Here is a 17,648-nt window from a genome sequence, read left to right on the forward strand (position 1 = left end):
CTTGACAGGTTTTTTGAGATTTAATTAATGTACTCATAGAAACATTTTGAACTCCATAATTTTTCCATGGAATGAGTGAAGAAATTTATGAAATGAACATAAACCATTTTACTTTTTGAAAAGTGTAAAATTATTTAAATATTAATAAATCCCTCGATGGAACTATGGTTCCGTGCACACTATGCACACTTTTATGTATATTCAGTTGTCACTACCTGAATGTTTCAGGAACTCTGTGTGTACAGAACTCTCAAAAGAATAGTGACAACCATGTTTAACTGCAGCAAAATAGAAGTCATTTTTATGGGAAATGTGCCATGAAGAACCAGTTTCTTTGTCTCCACAGAGATGCTGTCACTCCCCTCATTTGATTTTGTTGGGTTTCTTTCATCAGTAGCTTTGTCTTTATTTGCCTGGACTGAAACATTCTTTCTTTCTTTTACCCTCCTGTTCATTGCAAACAGAAACGGGGCAAAAGTAGTCTGTCACAGCCCGGAGCGTCTGTGAGCAGTCCACTTCACAGGTACCTCTCTCCTGGTTTCTGGAACACTTTGAAGATAATGGAACTCAGCCCATGACCTGACTGCAGGCACCAAGCACCCATGAGTCTGGGTTGACCCCCAAATTTTGCCCTTGTTGAAGTGGAGAATGACTTGCACTGCAAAAATAACTGTTTTAATCAGTGGTGTTTTTTTTGTGAAAATATCTAAACTTCCTGAGACCCCTGCGTGACAGCTGTGTGCTTTTTCCATTCCCCTTTTTGATTTGTAACAAGTAGCCCCTAAGAAACGTGGCAAAAAAATGTTTTTTAGACCAAATAGTTTTCCTAAAAATTGATGTCCACATACACCGATCAGCCTCAACATTAAAACCACCTGCCTAATATTGTGTAGGTCCCCCTCGTGCCGCCAAAACAGCGCCAACCCGCATCTCAGAATAGCATTCCTGAGATGCTATTCTTCTCACCACAATTGTACAGAGCGGTTATCTGAGTTACCGTAGACTTTGTCAGTTCGAACCAGTCTGGCCATTCTCTGTTGACCTCTCTCATCAACAAGGCGTTTCCGTCCACAGAACTGCCGCTCACTGGATGTTTTTTGTTTTTGGCACCATTCTGAGTAAATTCTAGAGACTGTTGTGTGTGAAAATACCAGGAGATCAGCAGTTACAGAAATACTCAAACCAGCCCGTCTGGCACCAACAATCATCCATGCGATTATCTAATCAGCCAATTGTGTGGCAGCAGTGTAATATATAAAATCATGCAGATATGGGTCAGGAGCTTCAGTTAATGTTCACATCAACCATCAGAATGGGGAAAAAATGTGAACTCAGTGATTTGGACCGTGGCATGGTTGTTGGTGCCAGATGGGCGAATGTGGTCATTCTGTTTAACAGCATGCAGTTTTTTAAAACTGCATATTGTATGAAACTAGAGACTCTAATCTTTTGACTCAAACAGGTTTCAATATAAAAACTTAATTAGGTTTCTTACCAGATGTAGTTTTGTTGGTGTTTCTCCCAAACACACACTCCTCTGTGATCGACGCCATATTGTTTGATCACATGACTCAGTGAGTTGAAACTTCAGCCCTTTACTGACAGCCCAGAATCTTCTGAACTGAGATCAGTCTGTTTAAATGAAATGAAATTATGTGTTGCATATAGCGAACCCAAAACGTAGTGTCCACGCAGGTGGACGCAGGTTCTCAGGATGTTAAAGCAAGTAATTGTATCTTGTTTAAAGGATGTTGAGATATTTTCACTGGAAAACAAGACTAAATACTGAATAAAAACATTATTTTTTTGCAGTGTATAAACCTGACAGACTACCATTGCAGTAGCCCAGTATTAGCACAGCATGACATACATGCATGAAACAATGTGAAAGCCAATGAAATCCTGCTGACAGAAAAAATGTAAAGGCTCATGTTGATGACTTCCATCATCTTCTGTGATTCTAGACACTGCTCAGGTTAGGGAGCTGAGATAGACACTACAAACGGAAGCCCATGCACCAGGCAGAAGTGTATGGTTTCAGAATGGCTGCCTCACACCACTTTTTAAAAATGCGCTTTCTATATATATTTGCCTAATACTCGGCTGGAAATATTTCTGCTAGGCTGCTTGTTGCTGAGCAATTCATTTTTCTTGTCCTTTTATCCAGCAAGCGTCTGCAATGAACAATCTTGGCAACAGTGTCTCTTTCTCTTCTTCTCTTTCGTGTGTCACATCTGCTCTTTCACTGACTAATCAATCATCCCCCCCCCCCCCCCAATCTGCCATTCGTGCAGTTTGATGACATAGTAGTAAAACATGAGTGTTGAACATCCATCATTAGCTGGGTTTCCATCGAAAATGTTTAGCATTTTTTAAGCACATTTCAAAAAATTTGACTTAAGAAAATGCGAGTTGTTGCGCATTTCCATTTACTGCGTCTTGCACTTTATTTTAAAGGAGCCTGCCTTGTCAAGAGGGGAGAGTTATATGCGGAATAGGAGCAAGTATAAATCGTTTTATTAAATGCTGCCGAGAGATGCCACGGAATGAGTGTAATATCTAGTCTAGCCTCTGTATACCTTGTAGCGCCCATGCACAAAACTGGCTGATTGTGAGGACCAGTTGTGGTTAAGCACTTCTGAATGTCACGGGCTGTGTTCAAAGAATTGTGTGCCAATATCGGAGCTTTCGTTTGGCTCTCGCACACCAATACCAACCTAAGAGCGGATTGCCATCAAGCTTTTTGTGCATAAATGGTCAAAACACGTCATTGTTATGCAAATAAACTGTTTCCACCACCTTAATGTGGATTATGACTTATGCGAAACTCTAGAAAATCCACTTTTGTCTTGCGCATAAACTTTTAAGTGAATTTAGACAATTTATGCACGTATCAAGCGTTTCCATTCAGGATTTCTTATACACAATTTCAAAATGTGCATAAAAATAGTTGGATGGAAACCCAGCAATTGTCCTTTACAGAGACTCAGTACCTGGCCGCAGAATACTTTAAAAATAGCGATATTCTATATTTTCCCTGAATTCCACTTATAATATTAAGGTTTTCATGCTCCAAGTGTTCCACCCTCTCTCTGACCCTTAGATTTAAACAGGCTACTGTACCTTTAAGAATTCTATACTGAATGTAAATGACCACCGTATTAATTGGCTACTTCTACATATGCCAAATGAGTTGCAACACCCCTCGCCAAGTTGCTGAAGACTGAATCAACATAGGATGGTCATGGTTGTGACGTCAATATATTGATTTCAAGGTTTTCTGTTGTGAATCTGGGATTCAAACCTACAAACTTTTGGTTTCCAGTCGAGAGCTTCAACCACTAGGCCACACCAGCCAAACCCAGATGTTAAGGAAAACCAATTACCCTACAATCAGCACTTAAAACTGAAAACTTTGTCAAGCTATGCTTTTTCTTGTTGGCATGCACTCTATTTAACAACTCTTTAACTAAAAGAATTAAACTGCATATAAAAGACAAATTCTTTTGAAATGGCCCTGTTGCTTTAAAATGCTGCTGACGACTTTTAAACTAATTCTATTTGTGTCAAGCTTTGGACAGCTAATGTGTTCCCAGATGTTATATAACCGTGTTAGACAGAAATAAAGATTTACAACAAGATGATAATGATATAGGTGCATGGAGAAATTATTCAGTACAGAAATATATGAACACATACAGTGGCCTTAAAAAGTATTTGGACACAAAAGCAACGCTTTAAAATGTATGAATGTCATTGCGTTAGATAACAAAATAACAAACCAAGTGGGATTCATTTTAAATAAAGATGGCACACTTTTCTAGCATAACTTCTCACAAAAGAAGTTTTCAAAACAAAAGTTTATATTTATTGATCCATTAAATTTTTGGTTTATCTTGTTATGGTTGATGTTCAAACCTTTTTTGTCTCATGTAACTATTAGTGGTAATACATTACAATTACAAGGAAATAGTATATTTAAATATGTCAAAAATAATATTTAGGAACTGTATCTCAAATTAATAATGTGCAATTAATAAATACTAATACAACAGATTGGAAAAATTGACATTTGATCGTTTTAATATCCTATATGTTTTGCATGTGTTGTATATTTCGTAACTTTACATGCCAGTGATACCAGGCGACAGAAAGTGCACCATTTAGATTGGTTTCTTGCTAAAGAGTTGCTAAGTCATTTTTTTTACATTATTTTCTCTCTTTTAAATTGTGCACATATGAGTGTAAATGTCAACACCATCATACTGCATATGTCTAAAGGATCAAATTCAGTCATGAAAAAAAATATGAGCTCATTGATGTCATTCAGTCAGTTTGCGATTCCAACCGTTACTCCTGTCAGAGACTTCCGTAAATATTTGGTTTACTATATTATGGATTAAGTTTAAAGGTGCTGCTTAAAAAATATTAGTAGTGTGTAAATTGTAAGCTCTAACAAGTTTAAGTTGTAACTTAAGCATGGCTAGTGCAACCTACACAGGACAGAGAGTCGATTGTGACTGTGATTTTGTTTTTGCATTGTTAAAAACACATGCTAAAATGGCATATGCCATTAATGGCATAGAATGCATAGTGCGTACTGGCTCAAACTAAAAAAAATATTTTGTACATATTATTTAGTGTACAAAAGGCAGTGGAAATTACATACTAATAAAAATACTCTAAGCAAGAAATACTGGTGAGCTGGTAGGTGAAAATAAAGTGCTATTTATGGTCCCACTTTAAATTAGGTGTCTTTAACTGCTATGTTCTAACATTAAAATACATACAATACCATGTACTTGTTGTGTAACTACATATTGTTCTTCAAAATTCTCACAAGATTCACGTTTGCTGCTGTTGAGGTATGGGTAGGTTTAGTACAAGGGTTAGGGGTAAAGTTAACAGTATAACTACAGATGTAATTAAATGCAGGTACTTTAAATGCAAGTACAATGCAACAACACGTATGTACATAATAAGTACACTGTAGCAAATGCTTAAGTACATAGTTGTTAAAGACACCTAATATTAAGTGGGTCCTTTTTAACCTTATTTGCGGTAGTTCTTCGGAATACAGATGCATCTGCTCAGCCAACCAGATTCAGATTCAGCCTATGGGATTGGAGCATCACACTTTTGGATGTGCATATAGTTCTGGATGACTTATCAATAGAAAATGACAAGATTTTTTGTCATTTATACTATCATAGAAATTGTAAAGAAAGTTAATATATTGCACTGTTTATTATGAGATTCAACTTGGCCTCCTGTTTTTCAGAATCAAAAAACAATGAATCTGGAATCGCCTCTTGGAATCGGATCCATCGATTCCGAAACCATGAATCAGAAAAAGTTAATTTAGTTTTGAGAAAAGCTCTAGCATCATTTGTTGGCAGATTCCACTTGTTTTGATATTTTGTTGTCTAATGCAATGACATTCACACATTTTTTTCATTTGAAATGTTTTTATAAAAAAATTCTACACATTATATAATTATTATTATTTTATTTTTATAAAAACAGTTAAAATAGTAGCTAGTTGTTAGCTGTAGATGTTTCGTGGAGTTTGTGAATCTACATTCTCAAAAGCTACATACACATTAGAATCTAGGCCTACACAAAATCCTATTTCTCAGTTTTAGAAATAGAAAAATAACTACATTTTCTTTTTTTCCCACATTTTGCATCTGAACACTTGCCCCTCTCGTGTCGTATGTGTGAGCAGGTCTCGCAACGCCGCTGGATCCGGTTCCTCCCATTCTGAAGTGGAAGAACCGTCGTCCTGGTGCAAAACCTTCCTGAAACGCGTCCTCTGGGCCGCACTGCCCCTGCAGCTCCTCCTGCTGCTGCTGGTGGTCATGGCCTGCCTCGTGCCTACGTCTGAGGAAGACTACAGCTGTGCCCAACTCAACAACTTCGCCCGCTCCTTCCACCCCATGCTCAGCTACACCAATGGGCCTCCACCAATATGAGCCTGATTTTAAAGTAAAAACGACACTTCGGCAACAGATTCCCCTCAATACATGTTACTAGGTCATTAACAGCTGCCATAATGAGTAATCTGGCAGCCAAAGTGAATAATTATCGTGTCCTTGTATAGCAAAATACAGCTGCTAATTTTACAGTACATCACATGTATGTTAGAAAAAAGCCAATTGCACTGAAAACTTTGTTCCGCCGTAAGATTTTAGTACTATAGATGTTCTTCCAAATTTGAAAAAAACAAGGAAAAGAGACAGTCTTTTTGTAGGTGAGCATTAGATATCGACTCAACATTGTTGAAAAGCATTGAACGGTTGATTGGGTCTAAGGGCCTTTTTATATCATGGAAATGATTACGTTTATTGGAGAGAATTATGCGGAATTGCTTGTAACAAACAAAGTACTTGTTAAAAAAAGAGAAAAGAAAAATGTATTAACTCAATATTGCAGTTATTTTTTATATGTATTTTTGGCATGTGGTCATCTTTTTGGTTTTAAAATAATCATTCATTTTATCGGAAATTGTCATTGTTTATTTGTAATTTTTGATCTTGACTAACCTGCTGTAATCAAGTTAACTGTGTGATGAAAATGCTTTATTGTATGTAAACTACTGATATCAAAGAAAAGGATATTTATGTATGTACAGTTTGCTGAGGCCTAAGAAACCTTTGCAATGAAAATACACATATGATATACACAAAACCTACTGATTAGTATTTTTTATTTCAATTAAAGATCATATGACTATAATTATAATTTTTTGATGTGAATCATAATTATCTTCTTACGTGGAACAAAAACCATAAACAAACTGTTTAAACATTAAAATGTCATCCAAAAGCATATGTCTTGCCATCATGTTTAAAATGATTGAACAGTGCTTCAACATCCCAACACCCAAGATACTAGCATCTCAGATCATTATTGGCACAGTGGGCTTCCTGGATCTCAGAGTTTGCAGTGGAAGTTTGTGGCAGAGCCTCAGGTTTGAACTCGTGAGGATGTGCAGCATTTAGAAAGGAAACTGGCGCTCCCCAGATTTGAGGTTTGTGATGTTGGTGTGGAGAAGCAGTACAGTGACAGTGGTGTGAATGGATCAGAACCTCCAGCCTTCTGAGAACTTCATAGTTTGGAACGCAGGATGTGCCATCACCCCCCAACATCTGAGACACCACAGTGTGGAAGTCCAGCAACTGCAATGGAAAGGTTCAAAATGTGGAAGGTGGTGTAAGCCTGATGATTTTGGATTTGGTTTGTTAACATGAAGGATGCTGGTTCAAGTCCCAGGTATTAGTGCTTAAAGGAATATTTAAGGGCCAAGCCCGTCATCTGGACAAATTTGGGGTCTCCCAGTCAAACTCTATAGCACCACCATCAGCTCAAAGTTTACTTCTCTTTTTCTTAGAACTTTTGGACCCTTTGCCTTAGAATAATTCTTTTTTTTTTTCTTCTTCTGGGTTCACTCCTTGCACCGTGGTGATCGAAACTGGTATTTTCAGTTTACATTGTATCATTCACGCTATATTTTTTAATTGATCATAAACCATTTTTCCACATCTCCTACAAATCTTGTCCAATTGTCACCAAATTTGTCTTAGATGATCTTAAGACAGCCACACAAAAGTCATTTTTGAATTTCACAACAGTTACAGAATAAAGTCGTAACAGACTTGCCAAAGTCGTCCATAAAATAAAACAGGAAGTCAGGCTGTATCTCAGTAATACATTGCAGGGCTGGGTAAAAATATAGGTTTTCCCGATGCATCACAATATTTGAACAGTCTTGATACAGATTCTTAAATCCCAAGATTGATCTCTCAGTCTATGCGGCAACCCTCTACCCTCTAAATCACTCGCATATGTGACCAAATTGCATGCCATCTGATTAAAAATATCTGTAATTAGCCACTGGTTGGTAAACGTTCAGATTTCACTTAATCACGATTGAGTAGTATAGTGGCGAAGAAGATCAGCACAGAGATCCTACGCTGCGTGTTGAGGATATAAGTATGGTTTGACTATCCTTGTAATGTGTGTCCAAAGATAAGATCCACGCAATCCATTTATCATTAAATAATGTCTCGTTTAACACCCTTTCTGTTCTTTACAGTCAGTTATTGATCAAAAAGAACAAAACGCATGCGACTCCAATCGTTTGCTAAACTGCTGCCGGTAGTCTTAAAGAGACAGTACCGTTTTAGCCCGTGTTCTACATATCAATGTAAATACTTGTAAATAGTAAAAATGATGCATGTATACAATAAACATGCAATGACATTATATCAAGACATTATATTTATTGATGGAATACGTTAACACATTTTTCAAATGCTTAAGTGTGACCAAAATGATAAAAAGCTAATGAAAAAAATAAAATTTGAGAAGGCCCCTTGTGTAATTAACAGCATTAGCTGAGAGAATTTGTCTTTCATATGTAAGAAAAATTGGGCATTTTAACTGAAATATACCCATATGAATCGGAATCTAAACGAATCAAGAGCTTGTGATTCAGAATCAAATTGAATCTAGAAATCTGTATCAGTACCCATTCCTAATGCTTTGTCCTATCAAAACTAAACTTTTTTTTAAGCTATCGTCTTTACTGACTAATTGTACATATTACTGCTAACAGTGCTTTTATTTGTATCTGCACTCACTGAGCACTTTATAAGGAACACTGGTATACCTACTTATTCATGCAATTATCTAATCAGCCAATTGTGTGGCAGCAGTGCAATGCATAAAATCATGCAGATAAAGGTCAGAAGCTTTAATTGTTTCTATAAAGCACAAAAACAAAAATAGCTGACCACTGTGCTGTACAACCACTATGAAAGGATATCACAAGCACATGTTTAAGCTTTCACCTCCCATGACAGACTCTAAGACTGATTGTAAGCCTGATCAAAAGATTTTAGCTTTGATTTAAATATCGCTTCTATCGAAACTGTTCTGAGGGACTCAGGTAAATTGTTACACAGATTTGGGCCGGTTATAGCAAAAGCACGGTCACCCCTCGACTTCAGTTTAGACCTAGGGACCATCGATAGTCTCTGATCAGATGACCTTAGATATCTAGCAGGTGTATTTATACACAGAAGGTCAGAAAGATAAGAAGGTACCGGTCCATTTAAAGCCTTAAAAACAAAAAGTACAATTTTAAAATAAATTGTATAACGGACTGGCAACCAATGCAGAGAGATTAAGACAAGGGTAATGTGTTCATATTTACGAGTACTAGTCAAAAGTCTAGCAGCTGCATTTTGGACTGTTTGTAAATGATTTATGCAAGATTGGCTTATTCTTATATAAAATGAATTGCAGAAGTCGAGTCGAGATGAAACAAAAGCATGTATAACTCTCTCAAACTCTACAAATGATAAATAAAATAAAATAAAATTTAAAAAAAACTTTTAACCTTAGCTTAGCTAGCTTAATTGAAAAAAGCTGGATTTGACTACTGCATTTATCAGTTTGTCAAATTTCAGTGCAGAGCCAAATACAACACCTAATCGCAAAAATCCAAATCGCAAAAATCAAGATGTCTGCTGCCTGAAGTGCCTGAAGGCCCAAACACAATAATCTCAGTTTTATTCTTATTTAGATTTTAAAAGTTTAAAGCCATCCATAATTTAATATCCGACAGGCAAGCGGCTAAGGACTTTAAGCCATTATTGTCATCCGCTCTGTACAATTGTAGTGAGCAGAATAGCATCTCAGAATGCACAACATGTCGAACCTTGAGGTGAATGGGCTACAACAGCAGAAGACCACGTTGGGAACTTTATTAGGACCATAGTGTTCCTAATAAAGTGCGTATATACAAAATAGATTTACATCGTACATGTTGTTATATATTTTTTGGCTAACTGTATTGCTGTACTATATTACTATTTGAATGTCACTGATATAATAGTATTTTCAAGTAATATGCACAAACTGTAATACAATGGTAAAGTCTGTGTGCATGTATTTTTATACTATTGAGTGGGAATGCAATCACAAACTGTACCTGTTTCTCAGTGTGGGCGAGCTCTGCGATGGCACTTGACTGTGTTTGCAGGACTTTCTGTGCTTGATTGATCTCATCTCTGGCCTTGAGTTCCTGGTTCTGCAGCTCTGACTTCATTGTGGTCAGTTTCTTCTCAGTCTTTGCCTTGTTCTTCTCAAATTTGCCCAGATTCTTACACTGCTCCTCTATGGTTTGGTTTTGTTCCATCACTTTGATCTTATTGCATGAAAGACAGCAAAAACTAAGCATTTATGATGACTTAACATAAACCCTCTTAAATATAAAGGTTCCAATTAGAACTATTGAATTAATGCATTTGCCAGACACATTTATCCAGCTATTATCAGTATGTGTTTCCCATGGAAATCGAATCCAGAACCTTGACATTGCTAACTCCACTCTCTATCACTGGAGCTATTGGATCCAAAGAAGGTTTTGCTGCATGATGCCATAGTAAAAAAAAAATTTAATCCCACAAATAACTTTTTCTTCTCTAGTTTTTTGGGCCATGTCCAAACAAATACATTTTTGTTAAAAAAAAAATGGACTTTGCTACATTTACACCTCTCATTCACACTGGAACTGTGTGGCTTACTCTACCAAAAACAGAGACTTTCGAATATGCTCTCCACAACCACATACTTTGGAATACAATCATGTAAAGAGACTGAAAATGCAGTTTTCAAACAAAAACGGATAGTGTGGACATGGCCTTAGAAAACCATTTATGGAAAGTTGCTTTAAAGAACCCAGAAGCCAATACACCGATTTGAAGAATGACACATCAAGAACGTTTTTAATCTTCAAAGAACCATATAGCTCAATTCAAGAGCCCTATACAGCCAAAAAAAAAAAAAAGTCTTCTTCAGTAAACCTAGGAGGTAACAAAGAACCTTTATTTTTAAGAGTGAGTGAAATACAGTATATAGCCTAGCTATTCATGCAATGTCACACCATCAAAATATTTTTATAGCATATTTACAGTTAATTATATTTCATATATTTTTAGGTTTTAAAATAAAAATGGTTCTTCATATTTGGTATTGTTATGCTGAAATGACTCTGGCTCGTGCTGGTCTGTGGGCCAAGCCTCGTCCCTCTACCTTTAGCTCATTGGTGTGGGACAGCTGGGCCTTCAGCTCGGTGTTGGAGAAGCGTAAGGTGCTGAGCTCGGCCTGCAGTCGATCAACGCGTTTCTGGAGCTTCTTACAGGCCAGAGAAGCATCATCCTTCTCCATCGCCAGAGCTGACCGGCTCCTCTTCTCCTCTTCCAGCTGGACAACCTTTCTCCTCAGTAGCTCCAGGTGGAGCTCTTTACTTTCTGAGCGCTCCTTATGATCTTTAAGCTGTAGCCACAGACGGTTTTAATCACTTATCACTCTCACACAGTATAACAACATATTATAATAACAAATAATATAATCACATCACACTGGCATACATTAAGGCAAGGGTCAACTATTTTATGAAGGCATATTTTTACCAAAAGGTTTAAAGGTATTTTTTACCCCAATTTGGAATGCCCAATTCCCAATGCGCTTTAAGTCCCTGTAGTGGCGTAGTGACTCTCAATTGCATCCGTGTCTGAGACCGTCAATCCGCGCATCTTATCACGTGGCTTGTTGAGCGCGTTGCAGCGGAGACATAACGCGTGTGGAGATTTCACACTATTCTCTATGACATCCACGCACAACTCACCATATGCCCCACTGAGAGCGAGAACCTCATTATAGTGACCACGAGGAGGTTACCCCATGTGACTCTACACTCCCTAGCAACCGGGCCAATTTGGTTGCTTAGGAGACCTGGCTGGAGTCACTCAACACGCCCTGGATGCAAACTCGCGACTCCAGGGGTGGTAGTCAGCGTCAATACTCACTGAGCTACCCAGGCCCCCATTATTTATGACATCAACACTTAAAATGTAATTACAGTTTTACATTTAACAACAGTTCTTTGATTCACTAACAATGACTGCCCTTTTTGACATTGCATTTCAGAATATCCAAACCTTTCTCTGAAGGCTGTGAACTTGAGTCTTTGTCTCCAGTAAAGCAGTTCCTTCTTGCCGTGTCAGCTGCTGTGCTCTTGTAAGAATGGCCTCAAGTCTCATATCAAAGCCCAGATCTGCAGCAACGTGGTCCACTTTTAATTTCTCCGAGAGCTGCTCTAGAAACTGCATATACTGCACAGAAATTGATAACTGTGTATTGACAATGCCGAACATTTTTATGCAGTAATTAAGGTCACAAAGAGAACTCTCACTTGCTGTTTGTCCTGACTCATTCCATCTTTGCAGACTCCTGCGGTGAGCAGTTCATTCTCCAGACTCTGTATTCTCTCCAGGAGTTTCTGTTCTCTCTGTTCTGAGCAGCTCTGATGCTCTTTGTGTCTGGACAACATCTCTGTCAGCTCTACCAGCCTGCCTTCCATCTCTAACTGTGACTACAGCATAAAGATGGCAAATTTGACACAATGCACAGACAAGTAGACATTCAGATTATTCATGAGCAGGTTTTTGACATTTTAGTTTAAAGCATAAAGAGAGCCAATACATTTATGTTTGGTTTTCAGCTACATTTACATTTATTAATTTAGCAAACGCTGTTATCCAAAGCGACTTACAAAATGAGGAAGGAATGTTTTCCATGAAAAAAAATGTATATACAGTTTTTTTTTACAAATATTTAATTAACCATAAATGTAAAAACGACAAGCAGCAATGACAATATGATAACAGATTTTCATGAAAAATATTTGTAATAATTATTACAATAATAATATTTTGAATACATATTTTTTAGGAATAACAATTTAGTTAACAACAATAATAATAATAATAATAATAAACTAATAATATTTATATATTTTTGTTATTATTATAATTGTTTTAATATATTTTAAAATAGAAATTACATTTTGAAAATGTTATTTAAAAAAAAAGTATATACATTCAATAGTTGTTTCATTTTTAAATATTTAATAATCCATAAATGTAGGGGGGAAAAAATAAATACAGTAGTTTTATTAGATTACATTAATTTTTTTTTAATATAAACTAATAATAGTAATATTAGTGATAATAAGTAGAGCAAAGACATTGCTTTGCAACCATACAGTCTAAAATAAGGTTAACGGACAATGAAGCAACTTAGAATTCCATTTAATATGCAGTCACAGGTATGTGTCAAACTTGGCTCATCCAATCACATTTTAGAGCCATTACCATCCATACTAAAGTAGAACAGAATGCAAAAATTACCTCTCTTACACTTTTTTCACGGCTACAAATGGCAGCGAGTGCCTTCAGTATGTGCTCCTCTGTGGGTTGAGAAGGTAGATCATCAAACAGAGCTTCCACCTCTTTCATGAAGGAGTCATGGTGACTGTGAGACACCTGAGCTTCATTCTGGAATGTGCGGAGTTTATTGTCAAGGTCCTGACAGAGATTCTCATAGTGACTGCACCGCTGCTGTGCTGATGTGAGGGACAGTTCAGTCTCCTGCAGGGAGGTTTGAAGGGCCTGGTTCTCCCTCTCCAAACTGAGTTTCTTCAGGGAGATAATGTCCAAGTCCTGACAAGAAATGCAGTGCATTGCTGTTGGTCATGGTAAAACATCAGAGATTTGTAAGTTTAGGATGGTGACTTAGTAGTTTCAAATCAGAGCTTCCAGCTAGAGGGAGACTATCATGAAAACACATTCAGGTCACATTTAACCCCTAAAATAATAAGCGTAAAAATAAGAAAGTATATTAAGCAAACAGAGCCAGTTTTTGTCACGCGTTGTTGAGGTAGGACCCAAACGCAGGAGGCAAGTGAAAAAGGGCTTTTATTAAAATAATGGAAAAAACAAAACAAACAAACACTCTCACAAGGCAGAAAATATCACAAACAGAATAAATCAAAATAAAGACAAGGACTGACCGAGGAGTAAAGGAACCAACTGAAAACACGGACTGATGAACACACAAAGCAATCGAGCAGAGACATGACGAAAGAGGGCACACTATATAGAGGGAACACACAATGCATCAAATACTGCCATGATTTTTGTAATTCTAATTATTCTTAATGGTGATTCTGATTAGATAAGACTCATTACTGTAATACAGTAATTATTTACTAGATTAGATTGGATAAACAACAGTGATACAGTGATTTTAGCTAAACACTAAACAACAAATACCCCCATGATTTTATTCATTCTCAGTGGTGATTACCATTAGATAAGACTCCTTAATACAGTATTTTTTTTTTTGTTACTAGATTACTTTTTTAAAATTTACTGTAATACAATTATTTTTTTATTTTAAAATGTTTTAGTTTAAACTCAATTGTGAATCTCATTAGATTAGTCTCATATTTTTAAAACAGTCATTTGTTTTACTAGTTTACATTAAAAACATGATTGAAAAGTTTGTAGACCAACTTTGATGTTGGCATGTTGCCAGGCATTGCTAGCATCAAGCTAGCATGATTTAGCATGTAGCTAGGTATTGCTATTTGTAGCTAGGCTTTGCTAGCATGTTTAAGCACAAAGCTATGAGTTTCTAGCACAGGGATCGGCAACTTTTTGACATGGAGTGCCGTTTTTTATTTTCCTGGTCAATGGCTGTGCCATTTTTTTTAACCCCATGATGTGGGTTTATGTCTTCTCTTTTAATCGATTAATGTAATTTTGAGTGTGTGACCATGGTTTAAGGAGGGTGTACCTGTATGTGAAATCTCAAGAATTAATAATGGTGTTATCCTTATTACACAACGTGTTGTTCTGAAAGCAAAAAGAAGCAAATGAAACACGGAATGTAGGCTGTCATCCGTGCAACCTGACCGAAGCAAAGCGGGCACGTTTACTCGCACGATTAACCGAAAGTGCGATTGCTTGCGCGCTGCACGAATCTGTTGGGTATACTGCGGTCTCGTCATATTTGATCTTTTTGTTTAGCCTCCCATACAGCTCATGAAAACACGTTGTGTGATCGTGAGGAAGGATAACATCATGATGTAGATTGTAATGCAGGTGCGGAATTTATATAAATAAAAGAGTCTACTCCTCTCTCGCTGTTGCTGCCATGCCAGTGATTATCCCACGAGTGCCAATGCTGGCACGCGTGCCATAGGTTGCTGACCCCTGTTCTAGCATATTGCTTGCATTATTTAGCATGTAGCTAGGCATTGCTAGCATGTGTTAGCATGTTTCTGGGCATTTTAGCATGTTTTAGCATATAGCTAGACATTGCTAACATGTTGTTAGCATAATTTAACATGTAGCTAGGTGTTGCTAGCATCCTGCTAAGCATTTTTAGCATATTTTAACATGTATAGACATTGCTAGCATGTTGCTAGATGTTCCTAATATGTTGTTAGGTGTTGATTTTGTTTTAGCATGAAGCTAGGCATTGCTAGCATGAAGCTAGGCATTGCTTACATGTTTAAGCATGTTGCTTGGGGTTCTAGCATGTTTGAACCTGTTGCTAGCATGTAGTTAGGTGTTTTAGTGTGTTGCTAGCATGTAGCTAGGTGTTTCTAACATGTTTTAGCATGTTGCTAGCATGTAGCTATGCATTTCTAGCATGTTTAAGGATGTTACTAGCATATAGTTAGGTGTTTCTATTATGTTTTAGAGTGTTGCTAGCATGTAGCTAAGCGTTTCTCGTATGTTTTAGCGTGCCGCTAGAATGTAGCTAGGCATTTCTATTATGTTTTAGCATGTTGCTAGCATGTAGCTAGGTGTTTCTATTATGTTTTATCATGTTGCTAGCATGTAACTAGGTGTTTCTATTATGTTTTAGCATGTTGCTAGCATGTAGCTAGGCATTTCTATTAATTTTTAGCATGTTGCTAGCATGTAGCTATGCATTTCTAGCATGTTTAAGGATGTTACTAGCATATAGTTAGGTGTTTCTATTATGTTTTAGAGTGTTGCTAGCATGTAGCTAAGCGTTTCTCGTATGTTTTAGTGTGCCGCTAGAATGTAGCTAGGCATTTCTATTATGTTTTAACATGTTGCTAGCATGTAGCTAGGTGTTTCTATTATGTTTTATCATGTTGCTAGCATGTAGCTAGGTGTTTCTATTATGTTTTTGCATGTTGCTAGCATGTAGCTATGCATTTCTAGCATGTTTAAATATGTTGCTATCATGTAGCTAGGAGTTGCTAGCATGTAGCTAGGTGTTTCTAGCATGTTTTAGCATGCTGCCAGCATGTAGCTAGGCATTTTAGTGTGTTTTATCATGTTGCTAGCGTGTAGCTAGGTGTAGCTAGCATGTTTTAGCATGTTGCTAGCATGTTTACAATTTAAATAGCAAATCATATTTCACATTACAGTACTGACAGTGAGACAATGCAAAAAATCTTAATGGTCCAAAAAACAGGCTTAATTTTCTTTAATCAAAATATAATTTCTAAGTACATTCTTTAAATTTTGGGGTGGAATATGATCCAAACATGTTCTTGACATGTTTCATGAGATTCACCCTTAAACGTTCTCTTGTATCACCATTGTGTCCCCCTTGAGCGAGATTTTTGTTGTTATTGAATTTACTTTGAGTTGCTTTAGATAACTGTTTAATCTCTTTAATCAAACAATTTAAAAAATATAATCTAAACCGTTAGTTGAAATGTCAGTATATGTTGTAATGTTAATTGAGGCAGAAAGATACCTTTCTGATTGAGTTCAGCTCATTTGATCGAGAGATTGAGATTGTTTGCTGATGGTCAACATCAGTTGCCAATCGCTTTACTGTTTCTCTACTGGCTTTACACTCCACTTCATAGGATTTCACACGTTCTTCTAGAACACAAATGCATTTCTTCAGTCGTTCTCTGTCCTTACAGCATGAATCCACCTTATTTATGATAGAGAAATATGTTAGAGACAGGAGAATCTTTCAGCATTTTTAAAAACACATGTAAAAACACTTACCATGGACACAATGCAGTCCATAGGATCTGTCTTTCCTGCTAAATTTACAGAGACTTTGCTTGCCAATGTTGATATAAAGTCATCAGATCTCCTCTGGATCTCAGTGAATTCCTGTTTTGCCTTGTTACATTCACTTAAAAGCTGTCTGCAGAAATGTGAAGGTGTTTAAGACATTGCACTCTTCACTGAATGTATATTTCTCATGATCTCAAAAACTTTTTGATCTAAAGGTGTTATTGTAAAAAGTGTAAATGCTCACTTTGACTTCATGTCAAGTTCCATCACTCTCGCCTTCATCTCCTCATTCTCCTTTGTCAGAGTCTGTATTCTCATGTCCATGATGCTTTTGGAGGAGGTGATGGACACCATCTCTTGCTCTGTGTTGTAGCTGCGTTCTCTGAGAGAGCTCAGGAGAGACTCCTGTCTCGCCTCCTTCTCTTTATGTCTCTCAATAGCATCCCTTAAATTCTTTATAGTCTCCTCCTGATATGCAACCTTTGATTGGGCGTCTGAAAACTGTTTAAAAAAAACATTTGTGAGATATCCCACTAATCCATATTACTATATATTATGAGACGATAATATATGAACCTGTGATTGCAGACTCTGATATTTGGCTTGCAGGGCGGCGAGTTCCTCACGGGCCGTCTCTGTGGCCTGTTTATAGTGTGCTAGGTGTTGTTGGATCACAGAGTCCTCCATTGCAAAAAAGCTGTCAATCAA

The 17,648-nt window shown here is 37.0% G+C and overlaps 2 protein-coding genes across 11 annotated transcripts in view; one reads left to right on the forward strand and one right to left on the reverse strand.

Annotated features, from left to right (window-relative positions):
- LOC127454806 (nesprin-1-like) overlaps positions 1-6,694 on the forward strand; it is a 186,190-nt gene extending 179,496 nt beyond the window's left edge. For 8 of the 10 annotated variants that reach the window (XM_051722237.1, XM_051722230.1, XM_051722228.1 and 5 more), the window contains 2 exons: positions 465-523; positions 5,729-6,694. In XM_051722237.1, coding sequence (XP_051578197.1) covers positions 465-523; positions 5,729-5,975 — 306 coding nt within the window. In that variant the 3' untranslated portion in view covers positions 5,976-6,694. The remainder of the gene's footprint in view (positions 1-464; positions 524-5,728) is intronic. The other 2 variants (XM_051722233.1, XM_051722234.1) reach the window with 1 other exon arrangement.
- Positions 6,695-6,883: 189 nt separating this feature from the next.
- On the reverse strand, positions 6,884-17,648 carry LOC127454809 (coiled-coil domain-containing protein 170-like). Its single transcript, XM_051722238.1, has 10 exons — positions 17,517-17,648; positions 17,185-17,441; positions 16,926-17,070; positions 16,663-16,848; positions 13,263-13,574; positions 12,266-12,445; positions 12,012-12,185; positions 11,104-11,346; positions 10,001-10,216; positions 6,884-7,181 (listed from the first exon to the last, which is right to left on the reverse strand). The coding sequence occupies exons 1-10, from the start codon at positions 17,625-17,627 to the stop codon at positions 6,894-6,896; spliced, it is 2,112 nt and encodes a 703-aa protein (XP_051578198.1). The 5' UTR covers positions 17,628-17,648; the 3' UTR covers positions 6,884-6,893.

This window comes from Myxocyprinus asiaticus, chromosome 17, assembly GCF_019703515.2.
Source record: "Myxocyprinus asiaticus isolate MX2 ecotype Aquarium Trade chromosome 17, UBuf_Myxa_2, whole genome shotgun sequence".
Classification (NCBI taxonomy): domain Eukaryota; kingdom Metazoa; phylum Chordata; class Actinopteri; order Cypriniformes; family Catostomidae; genus Myxocyprinus; species Myxocyprinus asiaticus.

Excerpts from the sequence above, each read along its gene's own strand:
- LOC127454809 (XM_051722238.1), bottom strand. The coding sequence starts at position 17,627 with ATGGAGGACTCTGTGATCCAACAACACCTAGCACACTATAAACAGGCC. Across the intron at positions 17,442-17,516 it reads ATCAGAGTCTGCAATCACAG|TTTTCAGACGCCCAATCAAA; the intron begins GTTCATATATTA and ends TTTTTTAAACAG. Across the intron at positions 10,217-11,103 it reads CCCACACCAATGAGCTAAAG|ATCAAAGTGATGGAACAAAA; the intron begins GTAGAGGGACGA and ends TCATGCAATAAG.